Here is a 24,501-nt window from a genome sequence, read left to right on the forward strand (position 1 = left end):
GCTGAAAACTTCAACAGGCGCACACGTCGCAGGGGATCTTGTGAAAACGCAGATTCTGACTCAGTAGTTCTGGGGCAGGGCCTGTGGCCTTGCATTTCCAACACACTCCCAGGTGCCGGGCATGAGGCTGGTCTGGGGCCACAGTGAGAGGGACCCAGACGGTCTCTTCCTGTGGGGAGATGTGCCTCTGGGCATGTCATGCGATTCAATTAACTCCAGCATCTCTTCCAGTCTTCTTGTTTGACACTTGACAAGACTTTTTATCACTAACCCCGTGAGAGGGCGATGCCCCAGCATAAAGCTATTCTCTATGTTGCCTTCTGGGAATAACAAATGCAACTCAACTATCATTTTAAATTTGACCACAAAGTCCTAAAAGGAAAAACAATCGAATTAACTAGATTATTAGAGGGTCAAGTCAGGGCATTTAGAATAATGGGAAGTAGCAGCTACTTCTTGGGATACATTATAACCCTGCGAATAGGTAATCCACTGAAAGTAGAACTTGAGAGTTCTCCATCCCTCCAATCTCCACTGTATCAGCTTCTCCTTGTTATGTACCAGCCAATAACAATGCAGGTTCATCCCACCCCTTGACCCTCCTCTGCTATTGAGATGAATAGCAGGGCCAGGCTTAAAAATTATTAAAATCATGCAAGGTTTGGGGGAGGATCCAATAGATACTGGATGGAAATGAGTTTGGGGGGAAAATAAAATATGCTAACTTAGCAATATAATGGCTGCTGAGGGTTATGAAGGGAAACAACCATGTCAAAATCAGCCATCTCTCTCTTTTTTAAAATATATCTTTATTGATTTCAGAGAGGAAGGGAGAGGGAAAGAGAGATCAAAACATCAATGATGAGAGAGAATCATTGATTGGCTGCCTCCTGCACGTCCCCTAGTGGGGATCAAGCCCGCAACCTAGGCATGTGCCCTTGACCAGAATTGAACCTGGGACCCTTCAGTCCGCAGGCTGACGCTCTATCCACTGAGCCAAACCAGCTAGGGCGAACCACCTCTTAACACCAGTGGTTCTCAACCTTCCTAATGCTGTGACCCTTTAATACAGTTCCTCATGTTGTGGTGACCCCCAACCATAAAATTATTTTTGTTGATACTTCATAACTGTAATTTTGCTACTATTATGAATCGTAATGTAAATATCTGATATGCAGGATGTATTTTCATTGTTACAAATTGAACATAATTAAAGCATAGTGATTAATCACAAAAACAATATGTAATTATATATGTGTTTTCCGATGGTCTTAGGCGACCCCTGTGAAAGGATCGTTCGACCCCCAAAAGGGTCGCAACCCATAGGTTGGCGACCCACAGGTTAAGAACTGCTGTCTTAAACAAATAGGATTAGATATCTTTAATCTGCCAAACAGAACATCAGGCTCCTGCCAAATATATTTAAAAGACTGTGGGTCCCAACATCTAGATTGGGCTCGGGTTCAGCCACTCATTAGCTTGTGATCTTAGACAAATTTGCCGCCTCCCCCTGGGCCTAGTTTTCCCCTATCCCTACAACCAGGGATTGTTGCATCCCTGCAATTCCTGTTGGCAGCACAACAGATGCAGGGGTCAGAGGCTGGCTGCACCTCACTTTCCCTATCTGTAAACTGCACAGTGAATACCGGCCCCACTGCTTTGAGGAACCACTCCTGCCTCTTCCACATGGTTCCTCTGTGGCTTCAGCAACCCCTCAGGGCCAACCCCAGAGCCACCAGCAGGGCAAGCCAGTCACCCACTCCCAAGTCAAAAGCCAAAACCAAAACCAAATCCCTCGCTCCTAACTTCACTCAGGGCTGGTGATCAGTGAGAACAAACATCTCTGACCCCTGTCTTCACCTTTCTCCCTTTAGCCTATGCCCAGAAACTCATGCAATCACGTGTTTGGAGTCTAAAGGGAGGATTCATGACGCCCATCAAGTTAGTAGGGGTCATTATGAGGCCACTGCCCAGGTTTTAATTCTTTGTACACACACACACACACACACACACACACACACACACACACACGTGCGTGCGCACACTTTAACTGCCAGGGCCCCACCCTCCATCTCTGTGGATATGTTCAGCTCACTGACTTCATTCACCCTTCTTTTTCTGTCCACATTCAAGGCTCCCTGGTGTTGAGGGAGTGGAAGTGAGGTCTTGAATGTTGCTGGGTGCTGTTGGGTCTCTGAGCCCACTTCCTGGGTACCCACAGTTACACAGTCAGCCCAAAGAGAACCCCATAGAGAACAACAAATGGGTAAGACACCAAGTCGTACTTATGGGATTGTGGGACAATGAACGTGGCCAGATTTGCCTAAGTCACGTGCCTTGGGTGTGCTTGGGGCCAGGCCTAGAGCTTGTGTAGGCCCCCAGGCAAGGAGTGAGAACCTAGAAAATTGTTGTTTTTAGCAACCGTCTGGGGAGTCAGGGGGATGATTTTATTATTCACTATATAAGCCTTCTAAAGTGTTTGAATTATTTACCAAGACCACATGATTATAATAAAAAGAAATTGCCTTAAAATTTGAGTCATTAAAAATAATTTAGCCAGGTTAGTGTGGCTCAGTGGTTGAGCATCATACTATGAACCAGGAAGTCATATTTCAATTCCATTTAGGGCACATGCCTGAGTTGTGAGCTTGATCCCCAGTAGGGGGCATGCAGGAGGCAGCTGATCAGTGATTCTCATCATTGATGTTTCTATCTTTTGCTCCCTCTCCCTTCCTCTCTAAAATCAATTTTAAAAATATATTTAAAAAATAAATAAAATATAATAATAATTTCTTTTTCCACTTAATTTTTCTAAGCTCAGACTCTCTGCTCTGGGGGAAGTCAGAGGAAAAAGTCATCCCTACACCGATGAGGAGCCTTGCCAACCCCTTCTGTCTTATTCATCAGGTGTGAGTTGGCCATGGCTTTGTCCGGGTGGGAATGAGATGGGGTCACTAGCTAAATGGAATCCCAGGCTGGGATCTGGCCACACTGGGAGCAGGAACTAAGGTCACCCATGGGCTGGGGTTGGGATGCTGAAGGGCCCAGCTTGTCATAACTCTGTTGAGCAGCCCATTGTCTGAAAAGGGGCGAGGACTGAATGTCGCAGTGGGCGGTGTAGGAGGCCATGTGCTGTGGCGCCCTGAGGAAATGGCCTGAAGGCTGGTGAGACATTAAGTCATTTCATAAGTAAGGATGTGTATGTGGATACACATTCAGAAACTGATCAAGCCTGGGCAGAAAGTCCAGTGTAGAGCTGGTGGGATTGTGTACCCCAAGCCCTTGGCAGGAGCCCTACTCCCTACCTGCTCCACCCACCGGAAACCACAGCTGTGCCTGTAACATCACCCTGAATAGTCACCCCATCGCCAATTAGCCTTCCACCCCCCACCAGAGCCCCCATGTGCGGCTGAGCTTACAAACTTCGGAACACAATAGTTATCCTTAAAGAAAGTATGTCAAGCCAAGGGAATCTTTGGGCCAATGTGCATATTCATTGGTTATATCTTAATCTCAGTGTTACTTGAAATTATTTCACCAAAACAAACCCAGTCTTGGCAGCAATGTTAGGTAGAATAGGGTTGTCTAATTGTCCAAGTTTGTTTGTTTGTTTTTATCAGGGTCTCAAAATGGTGTTCCCAGGACATTCTCTGTCCCCCACACATCCCCTTAGGACTTACTGCATCATCCAAGCTCTTCCTGACAATTTGTCACTTGCCACTTTTTTTCTATCCCAAGTACTCAGCATCGGATGGGTGTTGGAAAAATATGTCCCCCCTCCCCACCCCCACCCCCCCGCCACACCTCCCCCCTCAAAGCTCTGCTCATCTTTTCCCCAGTGGTTCTGACCTGGATACAGACAAGGACAGGGCCCCATGTAGGCCGCCACCCTAAATATATCAGCCTCCTACTTATATATACGTTGATCTCAAAAAAGTTCTAAGCATCATCCACAATGGACAAGTTTAAAAATGCTCACATAACCAAATGGTCTCATGTTTCATTTAATTGGCATTTGCTGTTGATGGCAGTACTGCTTTGCTCTTTCCAGACATTTTACACCTAGAATCTACAGTGAGCTCCAGCACGTGCGAGGCTGTGGCTGATGGCAGCCGTGCACCATAGCGAGGCCTGCCGCCATTAGAACTGCAGAACGTGCCTGACCACGTCAACGTAGCGGCTATCCGCAGGTGGCTTCCTCTGACTCCCAGGCTGCAGGAACTTCTTAATTGTAGGGATGTTGCTGATTCTTGCTTTAAATGCCTGGAATGAGAAACAGCAAAATCAGGGCCCCAATAGTGGTCACAACCTTTAAGAAAAATCAAAACTTTGTCATGAGTGGAGGTTACTTAGACCAGCGACATATGGAGCCCAGTGTGTTGAATCTGAGTTAATCCCTCAATGCACGTTTGCTGATATTCCTGAGAAGGATAATACAATGGCTGGTGTGTATAGTCTGAGTTACATTATCTTAATTTTAAAAAATCACTGTCATAATTAGGCAGTGCATGTTTTAAAAACTCAAAAAATTATTTAACCTATTAACTCCTGTTCTAGGAATTTATAAGGGAATAAGTAAAGGTGCTAGCAAAGAAATAACTATAAGAATGTTAACACAGTCCAGCTGAGGTGGCTCAGTGGTTGAGTGTCAACCTATGAACCAAGAAATCACCAGTTCTATTCCCAGTCAGGGCACATGGCCAGGTTGTGGGCTCGATCCCTAGAAGGGGGTGTGTAGGAGGTAGCTGATTGATGTTTCTCTCTCATCAATGTCTCATTGAGGGACTTTGTGGAGGCCCTGGAGTCAGGGGGACTATCAGGAAGGAGAGTTGTTTGGTAGGAGATGGGAGGAAAACAACAAAGACAGACTTGTCATCCTTGCTTCATCAGGAAAAACTCAAAGTGCTAAACAAATAAACAAAAAATGGAAAGCACTACAAAAATGAAAAACACACTAAATGTTTATGCCAGAAACCAAAATAATCTATTCTTTTTCCCTTTGTAAAATTTTATTTCCTAATTAGAGGTGCATGAATTTGTGCACAGGTGGGGTCCGGCCAGCCCCTCCCCCGATTGGGGTAGCCGGGCTGATCAGTGGCCAGACCAGCTGTGGGGAGGGGCTGTGGGCAGTTGGCCGGCCAGCCCTGACCACAATCAGGGTGGGGGGTTGCTGATCGGGGGTGGGGGTGGGGCTGGCGGGGGGAGGGGCTATGGGCCAATCGGGTTGGGGGGCCAATTGGGAGCAGGACTGGCTGCAGTGGGCATCATAGTGACTGGTCATTCTAGTCATTCGGCATTCGGCATTCAGGTTGCTGGCTTTTTATATATATATAGAATGATCCTATAGTGTGAGCAGGAGAAAATTACAAAATGATAAAATAATGATTTTTTAAAATAGTCTTCTTGAGTTCCTTCTGAGATTGACCTGGAGGCACACTTTGTTTCATTCTTTGTTTTTATTCATTTCCCCCCTGGGTTTTCTGTAGATGTTAACGCACTACCTTTAGCAGAGGGAAGTCCGAGAGAACAGAAGCATTGAGTTCTTCCACCATTAAAATAGCTTCTAATAGTTGTACATCTGCCCAGCTGAATTTGTTGCCAACAAGGAAATCCTCTCCATGGTCTTTCAAAATCTGCAGAAAGAAAAATAACGAAGAATATCAAATAAAAGTAGAGACTATTTTGCCTGGCTAAACACTTACAAAACATGTACAGATCAAATTTGCTAAAGAATCTTGTTCTTGATAATCCTCAAGAATGCTGGCAAGGGCAGGATGAAACCAATACTCTTACACATCGCTGTAAATTAGCACCATCTTTTGGGAAATTTGTCAGTGATTATTAAGACATCATGGGTAGTGAAGTGCCAGAATGGAGCTCCCTGTTATGAGACTAGAGCTGGTTAAGTAAAAGTGTCCCCACCCACCAGAAGAGGGTGACACAAAGGTCATGATTTGTACCACAAATACAAATAAATCACAAATGGGATGCAAGAAGTCCAAATGTGGTGAATATAAAGAAAGTAGCATTTATCCTACTTTCCTACAAAAACCATGTCCCAGAGTAACCAAATATATTATGAGGGGAAAGAGTCATTTTATAGAAAAGATTCCAGTTAATAAATTAAGAGAAACTGGTAGGATTGGGATGTCAACATTGCATCCACTGATAAATCAGTGGGTCTAGGGCAGGCACTGATCATAAATTACATTGAGTCATGAGAACAGTGACAACCAGATAATATGTGCTTCCTAAGGAACTACACAACACCACCGATGAAGCGGTCTGGCCAAAACACATCAAACTTGAACCTGTCAAGCTTTTAATTCTAACTCCCAATTGACAGAAAATCTAGGGAATGAAAGAGTTATGTTGCAATAGTAAACTCCAGGCTGTAAGAAACCTGGCAAGACAAATCCAAGAGGAAAGAGGAGAGAAAACAAGAGGAAAGAACCTGAAATTAAAGGGAGCTATTTTAAAATATTATGTAATTGACTAATTGTTAGGTTGGAGAGAGCCCACGTTCGGATACATGCAGACATGTGATGAGACAATGGACTTCCCCTGGAATTTCTCACAGATCAACGTGCCCGACACAGATACTGGCTTCTCCATGACCCCCTGCAGCTGAAACTTCCTCAACTGAATACCTCAGCTCATGTCCCCGCCCCTCACCCAACCGCAGTATAAAAAAAGTGCCCCCCTCCCTGTTGGCGTGAATCCACGTGCCCTGTCCTGGGGGTACGTGGGTCTCCCGGGGATGCAGAAATAAACCTTTTCCTTTCCTTTCTTTTCTGATTCACTGGACTCTATTTCTTGCGCCGCCTCCTGAGCCACCTAACCTAACACTAATTACAGTAAATGAAATTGAGTTTCATCCTGATTTGAACAAATGAATTATTTTAAACAGTTTGGGATGTGCTGGGATTAGGCCACACATATTTCAAAATTCATAATATGATAAAGCCCTTTTAACTTTTTTAAAAAGGTTATTAAAAGTCTAATCATAGTAGATACATTACTATTATTTTCATGCTATGCTAGTTATCTCTGCAACCAGTTTGCAAACCCATTAAGGGTTGTGTGTCTTTGTACACCCACTATGTGCTAACCATAACTTAAATAATCATACTAGGTTTTCCCTTTTTCAATGAAAGGTATTTCAACATCACTGCACACTGTCCCCAAATAAACAGGAACTTGCTTGTCTAATACTCTGAGCTTCTGGCAAAACTTTTCATTATAGTTTGGTCAACAATAAATCATTCTTTTTCAAGGCAAAGACTGAATTATTCTGAATTATACCACAGAATTATGTTGTCCTGCAAACCTTTATATACGGAACCCTATATTAACAAGTCTTTATCATGCGGCATGCTGCCCTCCTGGAACTTTAACAGATATACTGAGAAGACATCTGTAATTAGCATTTGCCCCAAAATGATGTCAGAAAAGTTGTAACTTTAAGAGGCTTTGTCTTTTGAGTGAGGCATGATTAGCCAACAGTATTAAAGCCAAAAGAAATATCTGACACAATGAATTGAGATGATGATGCCTTGGGCTGATCGTTTTTTGTTTGTTTGTTTGTTTGTTTGTTTGTTTAAATCAGAACAGAAATACTGTACCCTTTCATTGTATTTGGTCTATTCTAAGTCTGTTTTGTTGCGGGTTCCATAATTAGACATGCCATTTGTTTTGAAATCCTTATTAAAGTTTTAGTCCAGATGCAGGAAGGCTCTAACATGGTTTCTGTCTTTTCGGATACTCACTCTTTTAGTCTTATCAGCAATCGGAAATGTGCAAGGCCTGGATCCCTGCAGCCTGGGAAGGGGAGGTGGGAACTTGCCTTGCCCCGCCCCCCTCCCGCCTTCCCTCCCAGCTTCTTCCTTCCCTTCTCCATTTCCGCTCCGGGACAAGAGGAGGATTGGAGGGTGGTCCCGAGAGGTCAGCTCCTCCCTTGTCTACCCCTTCTCCCCCTTCCCCGCCCCACAGGATCTGAGTACGCAGCTGTCGCTGCAGCATCAGGGCACCCGCCACACCGCTGGGCCCCACAAGGGTTGGATCCCTGCAGCCTACCTTTTCAAAGACCGGGAAGTAACGGGTTTTCGCTTTTGTCACAATTAGAGCGATGTTCTCCTCTTTTTCCTCTGGGGGTTTGAACGGAGCCACCATGATCATCGCCATGAGGTCCAGAGTGCCATCGGCATACATGTTGATCCTGACAAAACACAGTGTGATGCATTCCCAGAGGAAGCCTCCAGTACCAGGTTCCCAACCTGCAACTTCTGTGGTTTAAAAGGAATTGGGGCGAATGACTTGATTCTCCCTCCCTTCGTGTCCATGCTCAGGAATGATTTCTGAAGCCAGAACCAGCCTAGTGATCTCGGTATAGTAGGGTCTCTGGAAATGTTTAGTGAATAAAGGGACGCGAGAAAGAATTAATGAGTGCTTCTAAGTTGAAACCTTCCATAAGCAAGCAATTAGGTTATTATGGATTTAAAGACAGAAATGAATGAAGTTTACCGAAAATACAAAACAATTTAGTACCAGGACCTTTTCACTAGGAAGATATATCATTTATCAGGTCTTCTGTTGACCTGGCATCTGAGAAAGAAGTTTACTTTCCTAGTCAGGTCGGACAAACAACTCATGTTATACTCTTAAAATTTTTCCTTTGAAAAAAGTGGTTCTTTTGGCAAACACTTTTTTAAAAAGGTTATTAAAAGTCTAATCATAGTAGATACATTACTATTATTTTCATGCTATGCTAGTTATCTCTGCAACCAGTTTGCAAACCCATTAAGGGTTGTGTGTCTTTGTACACCCACTATGTGCTAAGCGTCCAACAAACTTAATGGTCTTCTTGGTTTTTGTCTTCTTTTTAACATATATGTAATAATAATGTACTGTCATTGTCCTAGCTGAGTTACAAATGCTTTTCTTCCAGGTTAGATTGCCATGTAGCCTGCTTGCTTTAGTCTATTACAGTTTATGCCCAACCTGGAGCAAAGAATATTAACAATGCTAACTATAGTTTCGGACACACATCTTAGAAAAAAAGCCACTGGTATTTAAAAAACAACAATTAAAAACATGCATTGAGACAATGAGAAGCAGACAGTTTTTGCACATTAGTATTTGTTTATGTTGTTATAAAAGGATTCTATTCATACACTGTTTTTGAAATTGCTTCTCTGGGTATGTACCCTTGGGATTGCCAGGTTAGAAGGACTAAATCAATTTTAAAGATAGAGCTATGAGAAAGTTGGGGTAAGCTGCCTCTGTTTATGGACTGCTCGTTTCTATGTTAGGATCTCTCCTTTTTCTGAACAATTGAGCGTGGGCCTTACTTCTACCAAGTCTTCTGTATTTACTAACCATCCCATCATATCCATGCTTATGGTGATAAGATATAAGAGAACACTGAAAATGCCCTTTGATCCCAAATCCAGATAAACTTCTATAGTTATATTTTTTTTGTCTTAAATCTACTTATCTCCTGTGAAATTAAACCAGTCATCCAAATAGCCACAATGTTCACCCTCCAGTATTTGTGATAAAATCTGCACTTTCTTCCATCAATAGATGGGGTCTGTTTCCTGGGTTGCCTTTGTAACTTGTTTTGACCAACAGAATGAGAAGGAATTAATAAGTAACTAGTTTTTAGCCTAGTACTTAAGAGGCCTTGTGTACTTTCACTATCTCAGAACCCTGCCTAGCCTCCATGAGACAAGTTCAAGATGAGAGGATGGGGCCCAGCTGGTGTGGCTCAGTGGTTGAGCACTGACCCAGGAACCAAGAGGACACCAGTTTGATTACTGGTCAGGGCACATGTCAGGGTTGTGGCCTCAATCCCCAGTGTGGGGCATGCAGAAGGCAGCCAATCTCTGATGTTTCTCTATCATTAATGTTTCTATTTCTCTATCCCTATCCCTTCCTTTCTCTCTAAAAATCAATAAACACATCTTTAAAAAAAAAAAAATGAGAAGATGGAAGGTATATGGCCCATTTGCCTCCCAATCAATATTCAGTCAACACCCACAACCAGAGCCTCCTGGCTGACTACTGGTTGACATATGAGTGAGTTTAGTCAAGATAAGTCAAGCCTGGCCCAGATACGCCCACCACTCGACCCATAGACTGGTGAGTAATAATAAACACTTGCTGATTTACATCAATGGGCTTCAAGATGTGTTGCACTGCATTATTTGCAGTAATAACTCATTGCTCAATATTTATTTATTAGTTCATTCATTTCCACCTTCATGTAGAATAGTTTGCCAGGTCATTTTATGAGAAGATATTTTGTTAGGAGTGGAGAGAGAGTATGAGAATGTTGAATGCAGATTGCTATGAGCAGTAAAAGGAGAAGCCTAGAGTATTTATTCAGAGTTAAGCATAAGTTGTGTTGGGTGTAACAAGAGTACATCTCCCCTTGTTGCCTTGCCTTCTCCCCTCGGTCCAGGCTGAAAGGCTACAGCTGACCCAGGTCTCAGTGGATGCCTACAGAGGCCTGGATAAGAATCAAGTACAGACATAAATCCTATGGTACCTGACTGTCTCCTTCAGGTCCTTTCCATACAAGTTGTACTTGGCAGCCAGGTAGCTGAGGATGGCTCTGGTCTGCGTCAGCATCATCCCATCAATTTCAACCAGAGGCACTTGGCCAAAGAGCAGGCGCCCATCTGTGGTTTGAGCAAAGAAAGATTAAGATACTCCCCTTCCATGGCTGTTGTAAGCCTGCAAAAGTGTCCACTTTTAATTTTGTTGAATGATTTTTAGTTTTTATCCAAAGTGGTAAGTTAAAGACCCCAGTTGTTGAGGAAATGACTACCATTTGCTTAACAGAAAATTTGAGATTTGCTTGATGGTTCATGCATTTTTGTGTGTTGGTTAGTCGTGATTATTTAGGATTTTCTTTTTTTTTTTTTTAAGATTTTTTTTATTGGTTTCAGAAAGGAAGGGAGGAGAGAGAGATAGAAATATCAATGATGAGCCCTAACTGGTTTGGCTCAGTGGATAGAGCGTCGGCCTGTGGACTGAAGGGTCCCGGGTTCGATTCCGGTCAAGGGCATGTACCTTGGTTGTGGGCACATCTCCAGTGGGGGGTGTGCAGGAGGCAGCTGATCGATGTGTCTCTCTCATCCATGTTTCTAACTCTCTATCCCTCTCCCTTCCTCTCTGTAAAAAATCAATAAAATATATTTTTAAAAAAGAAATATCAATGATGAGAATCATTCATCAGCTACCTCTTGCACACTGCACAAGGGGGATTGAGCCCACAACCCAGGCATGTGCTCTGACTGAGAATTGAACTGTGATCTCATAGGTTGATGCTCAACTACTGAACCATGTCAGCCGGGCTATTTAGGACCCTCTCCATTTACTATGACTGATTCTCAAAGTTGAGTGTACAAGAATCGCCTGGAGGAGGTGGGTTGTAAAAATATTCACCCACTTCCCAGATGTTCTCATTCAGGGGTGGAGTCTGGGAGTCTGAATTCTTTAAAAAGTACATCGGGTAGCACTCTAGGTCCATACAACATCAGATGATGTGATACTAAGAACCCTGACATACCCAGGTCCTAATGCCAGCTTCAGCCCTTTTCAGCCATGACTTACTTAGAGCTTCAGCTCCCTTTTCTCTAAAATAGTAATAATACCTATCTAGCAGGATTTTTGAAAAGATGAAATGAGATAACATTAGTAAAATACAAAATACTGTCAATAGTAGATGTTTAGTAAAATCAAATTTTCTTCTTTGTGAATGACTGCCTATATAATAATGTGTTTTAAAAAGATACTGCAGTCCTAGCCTGTTTGGCTCAGTGGATAAAGTGTCAGCCCTCGGACTGAAGGGTCCTAGGTTCAATTCTGGTCAAGGGCATGTACCTCGGTTGCAGGCTTAATCCCGGCCCTGGTTGGAGTGCATGTGGGAAGCAAACAATTGATGTGTCTCTCTCACATCAATGTTTCTCTCTCAGTCTCTCCCCTTCCTTTCCACCCTCTCTAAAAATCAGTGGAAAAATATCTTCGGGTGAGGATTAACCAAAAATAAATAAATAAATAAATAAATAAATACTACAAATAGTGCTCTTTTCATGGGGTCTGGAAGAATTGAATAGCCTTTATTTTTCATTTACACCTCTACATTGCTGAGATTAAGGAACTTGACTCAGAATAAAAGCCAGACTTCACTAGTGCATTGGCAAAGGCCACAGTTAATTTCCCCAATTTCACTACCTTTCCTACTGTACTTAGTGAGAGGCAGTAGAGGATGGTGGGGAGAACACCAGTGCAGAAACCAGGAACAGCTTTCAGGGAGCCAGTGACCCTATCTAGATGACGACATTAGGCAAGTCTCTAACTTCTCTGAGCTTATTCTCTGATCTGTAACACTATCTGTCCTGTCTTACTGAGTTTCTTTGCGTAGGAATAAGATCATACAAGTAACCATGCTTTGTAAATATGAATACTGCTATTGAAACATCAATTTCCTAAAAGTTCTACATTTGTTCAATATTGGAGGAGTATCTAAAACTGGGCTCTACTGCTTATGATGCAAATATCCGTTAGAATCAGGAGCTGATGATCGTCTTCTGACGGATTCAAAAAATCTAAGAATCAGGAGCGCAGAAAAGGATGTTTGAGATCATTTAGTTCAAAGCATTCATATTTTAGACAATGGCAGGGTGGAGGCCAACGGAGGCACAAGGGATTTGCCCAAACTGACAGAGTCAGGGGCCAGCTAAGCCAGCAGAAGTGGGTTTCCTGACTCCCAGTCCAGGGGCCCAGAGTCCTTTCTGCTGTCCCTCTCTGCCTTTTGTTCACAAACAGCAGACATGGCTAGGAGGGTGTCTCAAACATAAAGCAGCATCACAGACTCAAAGAGAGCTGGAGGATTTTAGAGGCTCTTAGGGAGCACTCCTGCCAGAATGATCATGGGCGAGATTATGGAGATACTTTCATTTGTTTATTCAATATGCATGTATTTAATCCCTACTATGCACCAGTAACTGTCCTTGTTTGCAGGAAAGTGGGGCAGAAATAAAGAGGAAGAGGAGCTTCAGGGGGATTCCTGGACAGGAATTGGGAAGCGGGTGATCGGGCCTTCCCCACTCAATAAGATCTGGCCCACTGCAATCTATGACCATAGAGATTATTTTTATGTTATGGTAAAGCGGAGACTTGTGTCAACTATATGTTAATAGAAAAAAAAGTTTTTTAAAAGTCAGGATGTAGAGAAGTTAAAGGTGTTGCCCAAAGTCACACAGCTTATAAGTGGAAGGTCTGCTAACTATTGGGTGAATGTTTTCCTTAAAACATTTCCCATATGGTTCAATTGGTTGGGCATCTTCCTGCACACCGAAGGGTTGCTGTTTAATTCCCAGTCAGGGCACATGCTGGAGTTGTGAGCTCAATCCCCTTTAGGGAGCATTCAGATCAATGCTTCCCTCTCACATCAATGTTTCTCTCTCTCCCCCTCTCCCTTTCTCTTTCTCAAATAAAAAAAAAATCAATAAAATAATAATAGTAATTTGTCAATGATTGTTTATCAGCAACAATGGGACAGTCAAGTTTCCTTAGATAAGAAAAATAATGTTATAGCTGTTAGAAATTTGAAAGTACTCTTTTTTTTCCTCTGAGAAGTTTTTCTGGGGAATCGTATGGATTAAAGATGTCTTCTTGGATCCACATTTAAACAAATTTGGATCTTTTCTATGGTCTTGATTCTAAAATTGTGACCTAATAGAATGATTTCTGTTAATCTGTTAAAACCACCAAGAACAAGTGGATATGAACAATGAGAACTAGAGAATATCTTAGGTCACATTTCCCTTCCTTTTTTCTCCTTCCCCTTCAGACCACTGGATCATTATTTAAGAATTCTTAAAGGATTCTTCAGTGAGATGGGGAGTTTTGAACCAATTGGCACTGGTCACCCATGTTCATGCATCTTCAATTGAGGTGTGGGGTTGTAACCTACTTGATAAGCTTTTATGAAGGCTAAAGAGACTGTGCAGATGACAAATTTAGCTTCGTGCCAGGGACACAGTGAATAGGCAATCCATGTTAGCAGTCATACTGTGCGCCTTTTTTGATGGTTGACATTCTAGAGTTCTGTGTTTTATAATGAAATGAGTATTTCCAGAAACACATTTCTATTTTTTTCCAATAAGATGAGATTGAACAAATCTAGGCTTACCCTTCTGCAACTTCTCATATTGCTCTCTTGTTTCAAGAAATTCTTCTTCAAACTGGATAAAGGACAGAGACATTGTTATAACTTTAATAAGGTGCTGATAGAGATGTGAGGGAGAGAGAGAGAGAGAGAGAGAGAGAGAGAGAGAGAGAGAGAGAGAGAGATGTGAGGGAGAGAGAGAGAGAGAGAGAGAGAGAGAGAGAGAGAAAGAGAGAGAGAGAAAGAGAGATGCTCTTGGTATAAAATGCCCAATGGCTTCAAGAAAGGAAAAATTTAAAAGGAACACAAAGCCATCAACTACCACACAGCTGAACAATTCTGACAGTGTGTGTGTGTAGATTAGCTTAGAGTCCCTTGGGATTGGAACCCCTTTTGGCTCCTGGCCTACTTAAAGCATACCCCACACCCCCATTCATATTTTTCCTTTTCTTTGCCTTAGCTCTTTCTTCTCTCCAAACGCTTGTCTTTTTCTCCAACTTCCCCAATGATCTCTCCTCTTCTGTTTTTTCTTTTCTTTCTCCTCTCCTTTCTGTGTTATTTTCCTTCTAATCAAATTTCTCTTTGATGCTCATATATTCAATGAAAGGGGTCGAAAGATCATTGCTCAGGTGAGGTTAACATCACTTATCGGTGGCGTTTCTAAAGCTTTGGTGACGAAGAGTGACTTTTGTCCCTCAAACCTCGAGATGGGGGTAGGATGAGGTGAGCAATGTTAGGAGAGAATTCTCTAAAGGGAAAAGAGAAAAACCAGGATCACCAGCCCTTGTTCCAGAGGAGATGACATTGAAGTAGAGAAAAGGAAGTCTATACCTGCATGAAACCAAACAATAACACTTGTGAAAATCTGTGAAAAGTCAACGGAGAGGGAACTGAGAGTTAAAAAAGATCCCAGTGGGGCAGGCTCTTCAGAGGATGATTCAAGGGGAGACCAGACTGCAGTGGGCCTGGGATTCCAGTCGGCAGCCCTGGGTAGCACGTGACTAAGATGCTATGGCAGAGCTAGAGGGAGCCCAGGAAATCAACTGGGCCAGATGGAAGAAATGCTCCCTATGTGGTTTCCTTACTCTCCTTTATCTTATGACCCACCAAGATCTTTCCAGCCCCTACAAAGCTCCCAGAACACCTTCTGTGGCTTCTGCCCTCTCACCCCTACTTAAACCAAGGACCATGATCCCTTCTGCATCTCTTACAAAGGAAGACAGCTGGAAAGAGAAAGAGCCAGTGTGGCTGGGAGGCACCATCCTGAATTTGGAAGAGGGAAGAAGCTCACTTCAGTCTCACCCCAACTGCCCTCCTTCCTTTTCCCAGTCAGGAACCAACCTCCACGCCAGCTGCAGCCAGCAGCCAGCGGATCGACTCCATCTTGCCCCGGCCAGGAAAGTACCAGAGCTTGGGTTTGGCTGCCATGACGCCCGGTGCAGGGTTTCCTAAAGGGCCAAATAAGATGTTTAACGAGCAAACGAACACACACCATATGGAGTGTATCTGTTTGTAACAGTTCCAAGACAGGCAAATGAAGCTGTTGTCCAGGGATGCATACTGGTACATAGCAGGTAAAACTATGAAGAAAAGCCAGAAAATAATGACCCCAGCAGCAGGATGGTGGTCACCTCTTGTGGGAGAATTGCAGGTTATGATTGGAGGAGCTTGAGGCAATCCTGGGATGCTAATAATGTTCTATTTCTTAAAACAATTAGTAATTAGCCTTTATAATTTATCTTTAAACTGCATATAGTCCTAACCGGTTTGGCTCAGTGGATAGAGCGTCGGCCTGTAGACCGAAGGGTGCTAGGTTCAATTCCAGTCAAGGGCGCATGCCTGGGTTGCGGGCTCAATCCCCAGTGGGAGGCGTGCAGGAGGCAGCTAATCAGTGATTCTCTCTCATCATTGATGTTTCTATCTCTCTCTCACTCTCCCTTCTCTCTAAAATCAATACAAATATTTTAAAAAATAAAAAAATGAACTGCACATAAATGTTTTTGCAATCTCCTATATGCAGGTATGCGCTATCTTACAATTTAAGGAAAAAGAACAGATTATACATATCAAGGTTTTCTGTAGATTTGAGAGACTGCCTCTGGTATTTTGAGAAAAGGAACCAGGAGTTAATATGACGGTTTCATTAATGATCTTACAAAATATAATCTTTCCTAACAGCGGCAAGGGGCTGGGCTTGTTTGGGTTAAAATGTTCGGTGGGACTTGGGGACTCTCATTTCTGCCAAAGACTTTCCTGAGCCTGGGACAAGCATAGACACAGAACTACACAGGGCCAGGATTCAAGTCCTTACCTGGCCAGCAAGGAGCTGGGTAGGCTCAGAACCAGTTCACTAAACCTTGGTCTGCCTTCGTGTCCTCGTCAGTAATTGAGAAAAATTATACTAGGAGAGTAGAATGATCATGCAAGCAGACCTGACAGTCCTTTCTGTCGTAGAACCACAGGAAGTATTAGGTTAGTGACCCCTGTGCATGTCACAGGATTATTGGGGTGACCAAATGAGATAAAGGTAAAGTGCTTTGGATAAACTCAAGCTCTTTACCAACTTAGAGGATTGTTGGGTCTCCTTTACCCCATTTGCCCCTCGAACCCCATATGCTTTAAGGAAACGGCAAGAATACTTCCCACTGGCACAGTGCCCAAGGCTCTGTGGCTGGGAGGGTGCTCAGATACTACACTTGATCTTAGCCAAAAGGCCGAGAAGCGATAGGGAGGGTGCTCAGGAAGCAGCAGGCGAGCACATGGATGGAGAGGCTGACCTCAGCTACCCAGGCGGCACCTATTGTGGTCCTCACCATTGTACAGCCTTAGTCCACCTCCCCAAGCCTCAGTCTCCTAATCCTTAAAATGGGGTCGTGGTTGTGAGGATTGAGTTAAAGTGATAGATGAAATACATACAATATCTGACCCATATCAAGTGAAGTCCTCGCTTCTTGAAGCAAATGGCCAGTGGGGTTAGCAATTCTTTGAGTTTTTTTATGCTAAGATAGGTTTGCCTATTAGTTTTATATGGGATTCATAAGTGTTTGTTGCAAATGCAATTGATATTTGCAAAAGGGAGCTAAAACTTTTTGTGAATCTGACTCCATATTGTAATACAAGATATTCAACAAGTAAAATCTGGGGTGGCTTCTGCCTTCATTTTGTGAACAGAGCATTTTCATGGTTCCCTCTTACGAGGAAGTGTATTTTGTATTTTATGTACAGACTTTGTGCTCCCAGCTTCCCCCACTTCACTTTGGCTGGCCCCTTGCACATTCTCCGGGCACATGGGAGATGGAAGGATGTAACTTGAAGACCCAGAGCTGAATTACAAGGGACAGAATCACTCCCCTCCCTGCCATCACCTCCAAGGCTCAAGTGGTGCTGAGGGAGCCCTGAAAGCCCCGGATTAGAATGAAGGAGACCCCATCTCAGATAAACAGGACTAAACCCAACAACCCTGCCTTCTAGTCCAGGAGAAGGAAACTTCTTTCTCTAGTTGTTAATAACCAGCTACTGCTTCTTGGAAAAGTCCCAGCAAATGTTGGTGTGCCCCACAAATAAATCACAGCTGAGTCTGGCCAAGCAGCCACCATTCCTCATCTCTCAGCCTCGGCTGGCTCGGTGGGCCTTCTAAATGGGATGTCTTTTTAAGGGGCTCAGCAGGACTTCAGTCCCCATGCCCAACCCCTCCCAGGAAGGGCTGTTCCTTCTAGAAGGGCTGAGCACCGAGAAGGGGCCCAATACCTCTTATGAGCTCCCACCCCAGGAACCAGCTGAACTCTTCACTGCAAAATTCTCACGAGGGAAACATCTGGAAGGCAGGGGTGACGGTGTAGTTCTTCCATCTCTTATAGAACCAGCCCAGACATGTGGCAGCTGTCACCTCAATGTGCCACTGTGAGATACATACCAGTTCCTGAACGTGTTAAATTTCTGTGTTCCATCTTTCATTCTCTCAGCATCAAACATTTAGTGAACTCCTACTATGGATATAGTACTAGGTTAGGCACTCCAGGCATACAAACTAAAATAACATGTAGTTCCTGCCATCAAAAACCTTACCTTTATCTAGTGATGGAAACATCCAGACTAACGACAGGTAAGTCAGAAGGAAATAGGTGTTTAACGAAAGCACGAGGAAATCTGTTTTACTTACTCACAACTGTAAACCTACCTTTGCCCCTCCCTGTTAATATGCTGTTTCTCAGCCCTACTGCTCCCTGCCCCATGGCACTATAGGTTAAGGACAAAACCAAGTCCTTTAGTCCTCTATCCTTGACCTCTAATGAATGTCAACAAAGATTAGGGTAAATTACAGCCTGGTAATACGGACTACCGGGTTTGTTTACCCTTCAAATAGAAAACCCAATTATTCTCATTGTTAAAAAAGAAAAAAAGTACATCATCAAAGCTTAAAAGAACAGGTGCAATGGAAGCTTTCATTCCGGCCAGCCGTGGGACCGGCCAGCCGTGGGAAATGAAGAGGTAGGGAACAAAGGAGCAGCGCTTTCTGGATTTTACCCAAGACGCAAGCACTCTGAGCAAAAGCTGCTGGAAGACCCGGAACCCAAGGCATTGAGCTGAGTATAAATCCATTCCCATCTCTTCAAAGCTCATGATTGTGCTACTGATGTTGACCAAAAGGTGTGCCCTGAACTCAGCAAACCTGGAAGGCTTCCCACAGAGGTCGGATGACATTGGGAACTGAGGCTCACCTGCGAGGCTCACAGACTTCACCTGTGTGCAGCTTCACCTGCGATGAGAGTGGGGTGCGTTTCCCCACCCAGAGTCCCAGGGACCCACGCCTCAGGAGGGTCCGCAGGAAGCAGCCACGATGGCATGACAACCTTTGGAGAGTCTGAGTGTGGTCCTTGGATAATAAATATGCCTCCAATTTTTTAGAAAATAGAACATGTATCTATTTTACTGTGAGTGTTGGGTACCCACAGTAAAAACATATTTCAGCTCTACCTCTCACTGGAGCAAGGTTTTTAACCTCTTTGAGCCTCAGTTTCCTCATTTGTACTGCAAAGCTAATAGCTCCTAATTCATTTGATTAGTTATGAGGTGAACATCAGATAATGTGTACAAACTGCTGAACATAATAAGGACTCAATAAATGGTACACACACACACACACACACACACACACACACGCACACACACACCTGTATCTCCACACCACAGCGGCATTCACATGTGCTTCCAAAAGGAGGGGCGGCATTCTCTGCTGGTGTGTTGGACCAGCAACACCAGCTTCGCCCGGAAGCGTGTTAGAAATGCAGAAGCACAGTCCCTGGGCCCAATCTGTGAATCAGAGTCTACATTTTTCAAAACATGCCCGGGCGATTCACTTGTATATTTAAATAAAGTTCGAGAAGCTGAGTCTAGACCAGGGGTGGGCAAACTTTTTGACTCGAGGGCCACAATGGGTTCTTAAACTGGACCGGAGGGCCGGAACAAAAGCATGGATGGAGTGTTTGTGTGAACTAATATAAATTCAAAGTAAACATCATTACATAAAAGGGTACGGCCTTTTTTTTTTTTTAGTTTTATTCATTTCAAATGGGCCGGATCTGGCCCGCGGGCCGTAGTTTGCCCATGGCTGGTCTAGAATGAAAACCCAACTAACCTGCACCTGGGGCTCAGTGTGAGGCTCTGGGTCATTCTTCCCAGAAACTGCTGGGCAGGCACAATTGCAGAGCATGGCGTTTAAAAGGTAGGCAGAGCAAAGGGTGATGTGCTGGAATTGTGGGTGGCTCAGAATAGAGAGAGAGAAGGGCAGAGGGAACTGGGGAGAATTGTAAGTAAATTTCCCATGTGAGATCATTTGTATTGATCCCTCTCAATGAGAGGAATTCCACCCGGCCAGTGTGGCTCAGTGGTTGAGCATGGGACTATGAACCAGGAGGTCACGGTCCCATTCCCAGCCAGGGCACATGCCTGGATTGTGGGCTCAAACCCCAGTAGGGGTCACGCAGAAGGCAGCTGATCAATGATTCTCTCTCATCATTGATGTTTCTATCTCTCTCTCCCCTTCCTTTCCTCTCTAGAATTAATACACATATACTAGAGGCCTGGTGCACGGGATTTGTGCACTGGTGGGGGGGCGTGGCCTGCTGGAATCAGCCCACTGTGAGAGCTCTGCTCATCCTGGTCAGTAGAGTGGTGCTCCCACTGTGGGAGTGCACTGACCACCAGGGGGAAGCTCCTGCACTGAGCGTCTATCCCTTGGTGGTCAGTGCACGAAATAGCAACTGGTCGACCTGTCGTTCTGCTGTTTGGTCGCTGGGCTTTTATTATATAGCATATTTTTAAGAGAGGAATTCCTAGGATATGAGCGAGGCCTTCTTCAATTCCCAATGTTAACAAAGTACCAGACATGTAGGTTCCAGCCCTGGGCATGTCTGGAAGAAATGTCAGTCCTCAGCGATACAATGAAGAGTTGGTCAGAATTAGATAATTTCCTCCGTTTCTTCCAGTTTTAACAGTCCTTCTGATATTGCTTCTCTTCCCTCATCTTCATTCTTTGCCCTATGCTCCTATCTGCTGAATGCATGTGTCGGGAAAGCAGCCAATTTTGGGGGGTGAAATTCTAGTGAACTGACAATGTTTAAGAGTCACTCTGGATGATTTAGGCAAAACAACACACATTTTTCTCACTTATTTGAACAGGTAGGCAAAAAGCAGGCTTTTATTGACTTTTCTGGATCATAAAAAATTTAAGGGGTTCATGGAAAAGGTTTCCAGTTTTAGCAAATGTTTTGGGTCAGAATACAAGATGTCAATTCTAAATCTATTATCCATAGAAATAGCCTTGACATTTACTCTGGCTTCTCCAATGGATCAGAACGGCCTATCTGCATTATGACCAGCAGATAAAAATTTGTCACGGAGACAGAAAACTCTCCCAGGTAACCCTGTATTCCCCACAGAACTGTACTTTGCTAGTTTGGAAAGAAGTAGCTCGTTTTAGCTTTAAGTATATACTGCTTCAGAGCACAACCAAGACTTTCAGTATAGCTTTAAAGTTTGTCTGTTTTTACTCGATTATGAATTATTTCTCTTCTATTTTGCTAATATATAACAATAGCAAAGCACGTCATTAGTTAGATATGACATATTCAGTATTTGGATTTTATCAAAGGGAAAGTCTCCTACATGAGACTTTGAAAAAGAGCTCAAGTATTTATACAGAATTTTTAATACACAAACCCAGCTGAACAATATTCCTAGGTGGAGAGGGGGTGGGTTGCTGATGGAATAGGACGATCAGAAGGGAGCTCTGGGCCAAACTCACATGTTAATAAGCATCTTCTCCAGAGAGCTTTGTATTTCAGTTTCAGAACCTTAAGTTTCCTTTCCATGAGGGTATCTAATGGGTTGATTCACATTCGCAAAACTCACAAGAGGTTGGCTTATACCCCCAAGACTTACAAACTTACTTATAGGAAAGATACAGCCAAGAAAGAGACTTTCATTTACCTAGGTCACCAAGGCTGCTTAGAGAATAAGCCAGGTGAGCTGCCACATGGCCCGAAGCTGTTTAAAGTCTTAGAAAAAAAAAATGTTATCAGGGCTTGACTCAGAGACTCCTGCTTTTCAACTTGCAGTTCCCCAGGCATGCAGGACCCCAGAGGAAGACCCCAGTGGCAGATTATTCAGAAGAAACCTTCCAAGCATAGTGGAGTAGACACCTAGGGGCAGGAGACTTAGTTTACCCATTAGCACCCTGGCACAGAGCAGGTGACATCTCTGTTTTTTCAACTATGTAAAAAATATGAGATTTGCCTAAGAGGGAAAAATGTAACGGCTCAAATAGTAATACATGTTTATGTTCTGCTAAGTCTGTTATGTCCACCAATCAACTGAAGCACCACCATCCTCTCACATGTAATGTGTGACATGGATGTGGGGGAATGTTCATGTCTGGTGCCATGTGATCAGGTATAGGCAGTGAAAGTCTTCAAAAGGCCCAGCTGTAACTTGCCATACTGTGTTCATTTACGTATCTACTCTGCAGGGAAAAAAATATCTGTTCCTTTCATTTGATATAGGCAAGTTTAGAAATATAGGCATTAAATTAACCACAAAATTAAAACAATTGCTGACTATAAGCTGCATATTTGGCCACAAAATGTAACTACCCAACCAAGCCCAAGAAGAGTATAAAAATTTAACCACTAACCTTATCACTTCCTGGCTCTTGTCTCTGGTGTGGTGGGGGAAGAAGTGAAGGTTTATAACCCTTATCTGTCCAGTCGCAAGCTCCGCCCACTCAAGGGATTAGCCAGTGAGTATTCCAGTTTGCACACGCCCCCGGGGCTTCACTTTACATCCATTGTCAGTGTATCTGATAGCACACCAAGTTACCCAAGGAAGAAGAAAGGAAGACTCCACTGGCTCACTCAACACTGAGACCCTGTTTTGGCCCTGACTCTAGAATGGTGGCCAAGACAGGCCCAATTCCTACACCTGTGGTGTTTCCATTCTAGTTGGGGAAGACGGACAGTATAAACATATAGACAAATAAATGCAGTGTGTTCAAATAATAACAGCAACAATATATCAGATGATTACAGCTTATGGGTAAGTGAAATCTATGACAGCAATGTTATAAGGGACAGGAGGGAGGAACTGGGAAAACTGTGTTATAAGGTACCTGCACTACCATTTGAAAGTGGCCTTAGTGTAGCTTAAATATATATGGCAAACTCTAGGGCAACAAATTAAACTTAAAAAAAAAAAAAGAGAGAGAGAGATAGCCCTAGCTGGTTTAGCTCAGTGGATAGAGTGTTGGCCCGGGTTTGATTCTGGTCAAGGGCACATGCCCAGGTTGCAGGCTCAATCCCCGGTAGGGCGTGTGCATTAATGTTTCTATCTCCCTTTCCCTCCCTCTCTGAAATCAAGAAAAATATATTTTTTTAAAAAATGAGGTATAATTGACATGCAGAGAAAAAATAGAACCATATAAATGCTCAATTAAAAACAAAGAATGCAGAAAAAAAGGGGAAGACAAAAGAAAAAAAACAACAAAGAACAAGGGAAACAAATAGAAAACAGTTACACACAGGGTACAGATTAATTCAGCCACAGCAATAAGGATTTTAAATGTGGCCTTAAATACATCAATTAAAGCACAGGGACTACGGGTGGACTGAAACAAGACCCAATTATAATTTCTACAGCAAACCCACTTTAAGTATAAAGACAGAGACTGATTAAACAGATAAAATGCCAGAGGATGTCAAGTGCTCTGAAGAAAACAAATTGAGGAGAAAGAGGCACCTGGGTGTTCAGTCCCTCCTGGTCTGAGGGACTCCCTTAGGGGGGGACATGTGTGCTACTAGGACAAGAACGAACCCGCCCTCACTCTCCTGGGCACATTCGATGAAGAGGGAACACCGGCAAATACAAGAGCCCACACTGGTTGTTGTTTGTAGCAGACCCTGCCCAGAGGAACTCACTTTCTGCTCTGTGGGGTTCCCCAGGAGGCTGGCTCCTACCGACAGCCCCAGTCAGGCAGCAGGAGGAGATCAGGAGTTCCTCGTGGCATCCAGTCTGCCAATGCCTCTCTGAGTGGCTAATGCTGGGTCCCAGGCTCCTTACCTGTTGTACCTCCTCCTCTGTCACAGACACCAGAGCCTCACACCATCAGCTTTCCCCTTTTGTCCCAGACGCAGGCCTCTGTACCTGCTCTCTACGTGGCTGTGCCCTTCAACCTCACTGGTTCACCTGACCTGAGGGTGGGGGAGGGGGGAACTTATTGCCAAAATGGCAACCGAATTGCACAATTTAAGGTCATGTAACCATGAGCAGGAAAGACATGGGAATCTGTCCTCATCGGAAACAGCCGGGCCTCCTGTGTTTACTTTCTCTAATCCTCTAATTCAGTGCAGAAGCCAAACTTCCTCCTGGCTGCTTCCTCGAGAGCCGGCATTGAGGGCCCCCTGGTGGCTACGAGAATTAAAATCCAAAGAGCAATGTTTACAAAATGGCCTAAGGTCTATACAGCAAACCCTTGATTTATATTGTCAGGCAGTGGCACTGGAGAGTAACATCACATCGAAATGGTATACAAGAGTCCAAATTTGCTGCCATCCTACACAATTCCATAATACAGACCTCTGGGTGCTATGATGTCCATGTCTGGCTCCAGGGTGTAAATTAGTCTTCAAATGAGTGTAAAAGTTTCTCTTCCCGGAAGAGGTTAGAAGGAGCAGGCCAAAAGCCCACCCTCACTCTGACACCAACTGCAAGTTCAAGGGGGTGCCCCAAAAAACACCCTGAGGTTCGTCAAGCCGCTCAAAGAACTC

General features: G+C 43.7%; 1 protein-coding gene across 3 annotated transcripts; it reads right to left on the reverse strand.

Annotated features, from left to right (window-relative positions):
• Positions 1 to 3,981: 3,981 nt before the first annotated feature.
• LOC308521751 (glutathione S-transferase A4-like) lies at positions 3,982 to 24,082 on the reverse strand. 3 transcript variants are annotated; one of them, XM_081094843.1, is made up of 8 exons: positions 23,795 to 23,933; positions 22,374 to 22,397; positions 15,524 to 15,630; positions 14,207 to 14,258; positions 10,553 to 10,685; positions 8,077 to 8,218; positions 5,502 to 5,633; positions 3,982 to 4,263 (listed from the first exon to the last, which is right to left on the reverse strand). In XM_081094843.1, the coding sequence occupies exons 3-8, from the start codon at positions 15,608 to 15,610 to the stop codon at positions 4,141 to 4,143; spliced, it is 669 nt and encodes a 222-aa protein (XP_080950969.1). In that variant the 5' UTR covers positions 15,611 to 15,630; positions 22,374 to 22,397; positions 23,795 to 23,933; the 3' UTR covers positions 3,982 to 4,140. The 3 variants fall into 3 exon arrangements, with proteins under 3 accessions (XP_080950969.1, XP_080950970.1, XP_080950971.1); XM_081094844.1 differs by lacking the exon at positions 22,374 to 22,397 and having other exon boundaries at positions 3,987 to 4,263; positions 23,795 to 24,082; XM_081094845.1 differs by lacking the exons at positions 22,374 to 22,397; positions 23,795 to 23,933 and having other exon boundaries at positions 3,990 to 4,263; positions 15,524 to 16,981.
• Positions 24,083 to 24,501: the final 419 nt, after the last annotated feature.

This window comes from Myotis nattereri, assembly GCF_964212035.1.
Source record: "Myotis nattereri genome assembly, chromosome: 6".
Taxonomy (NCBI): Eukaryota; Metazoa; Chordata; class Mammalia; order Chiroptera; family Vespertilionidae; genus Myotis; species Myotis nattereri.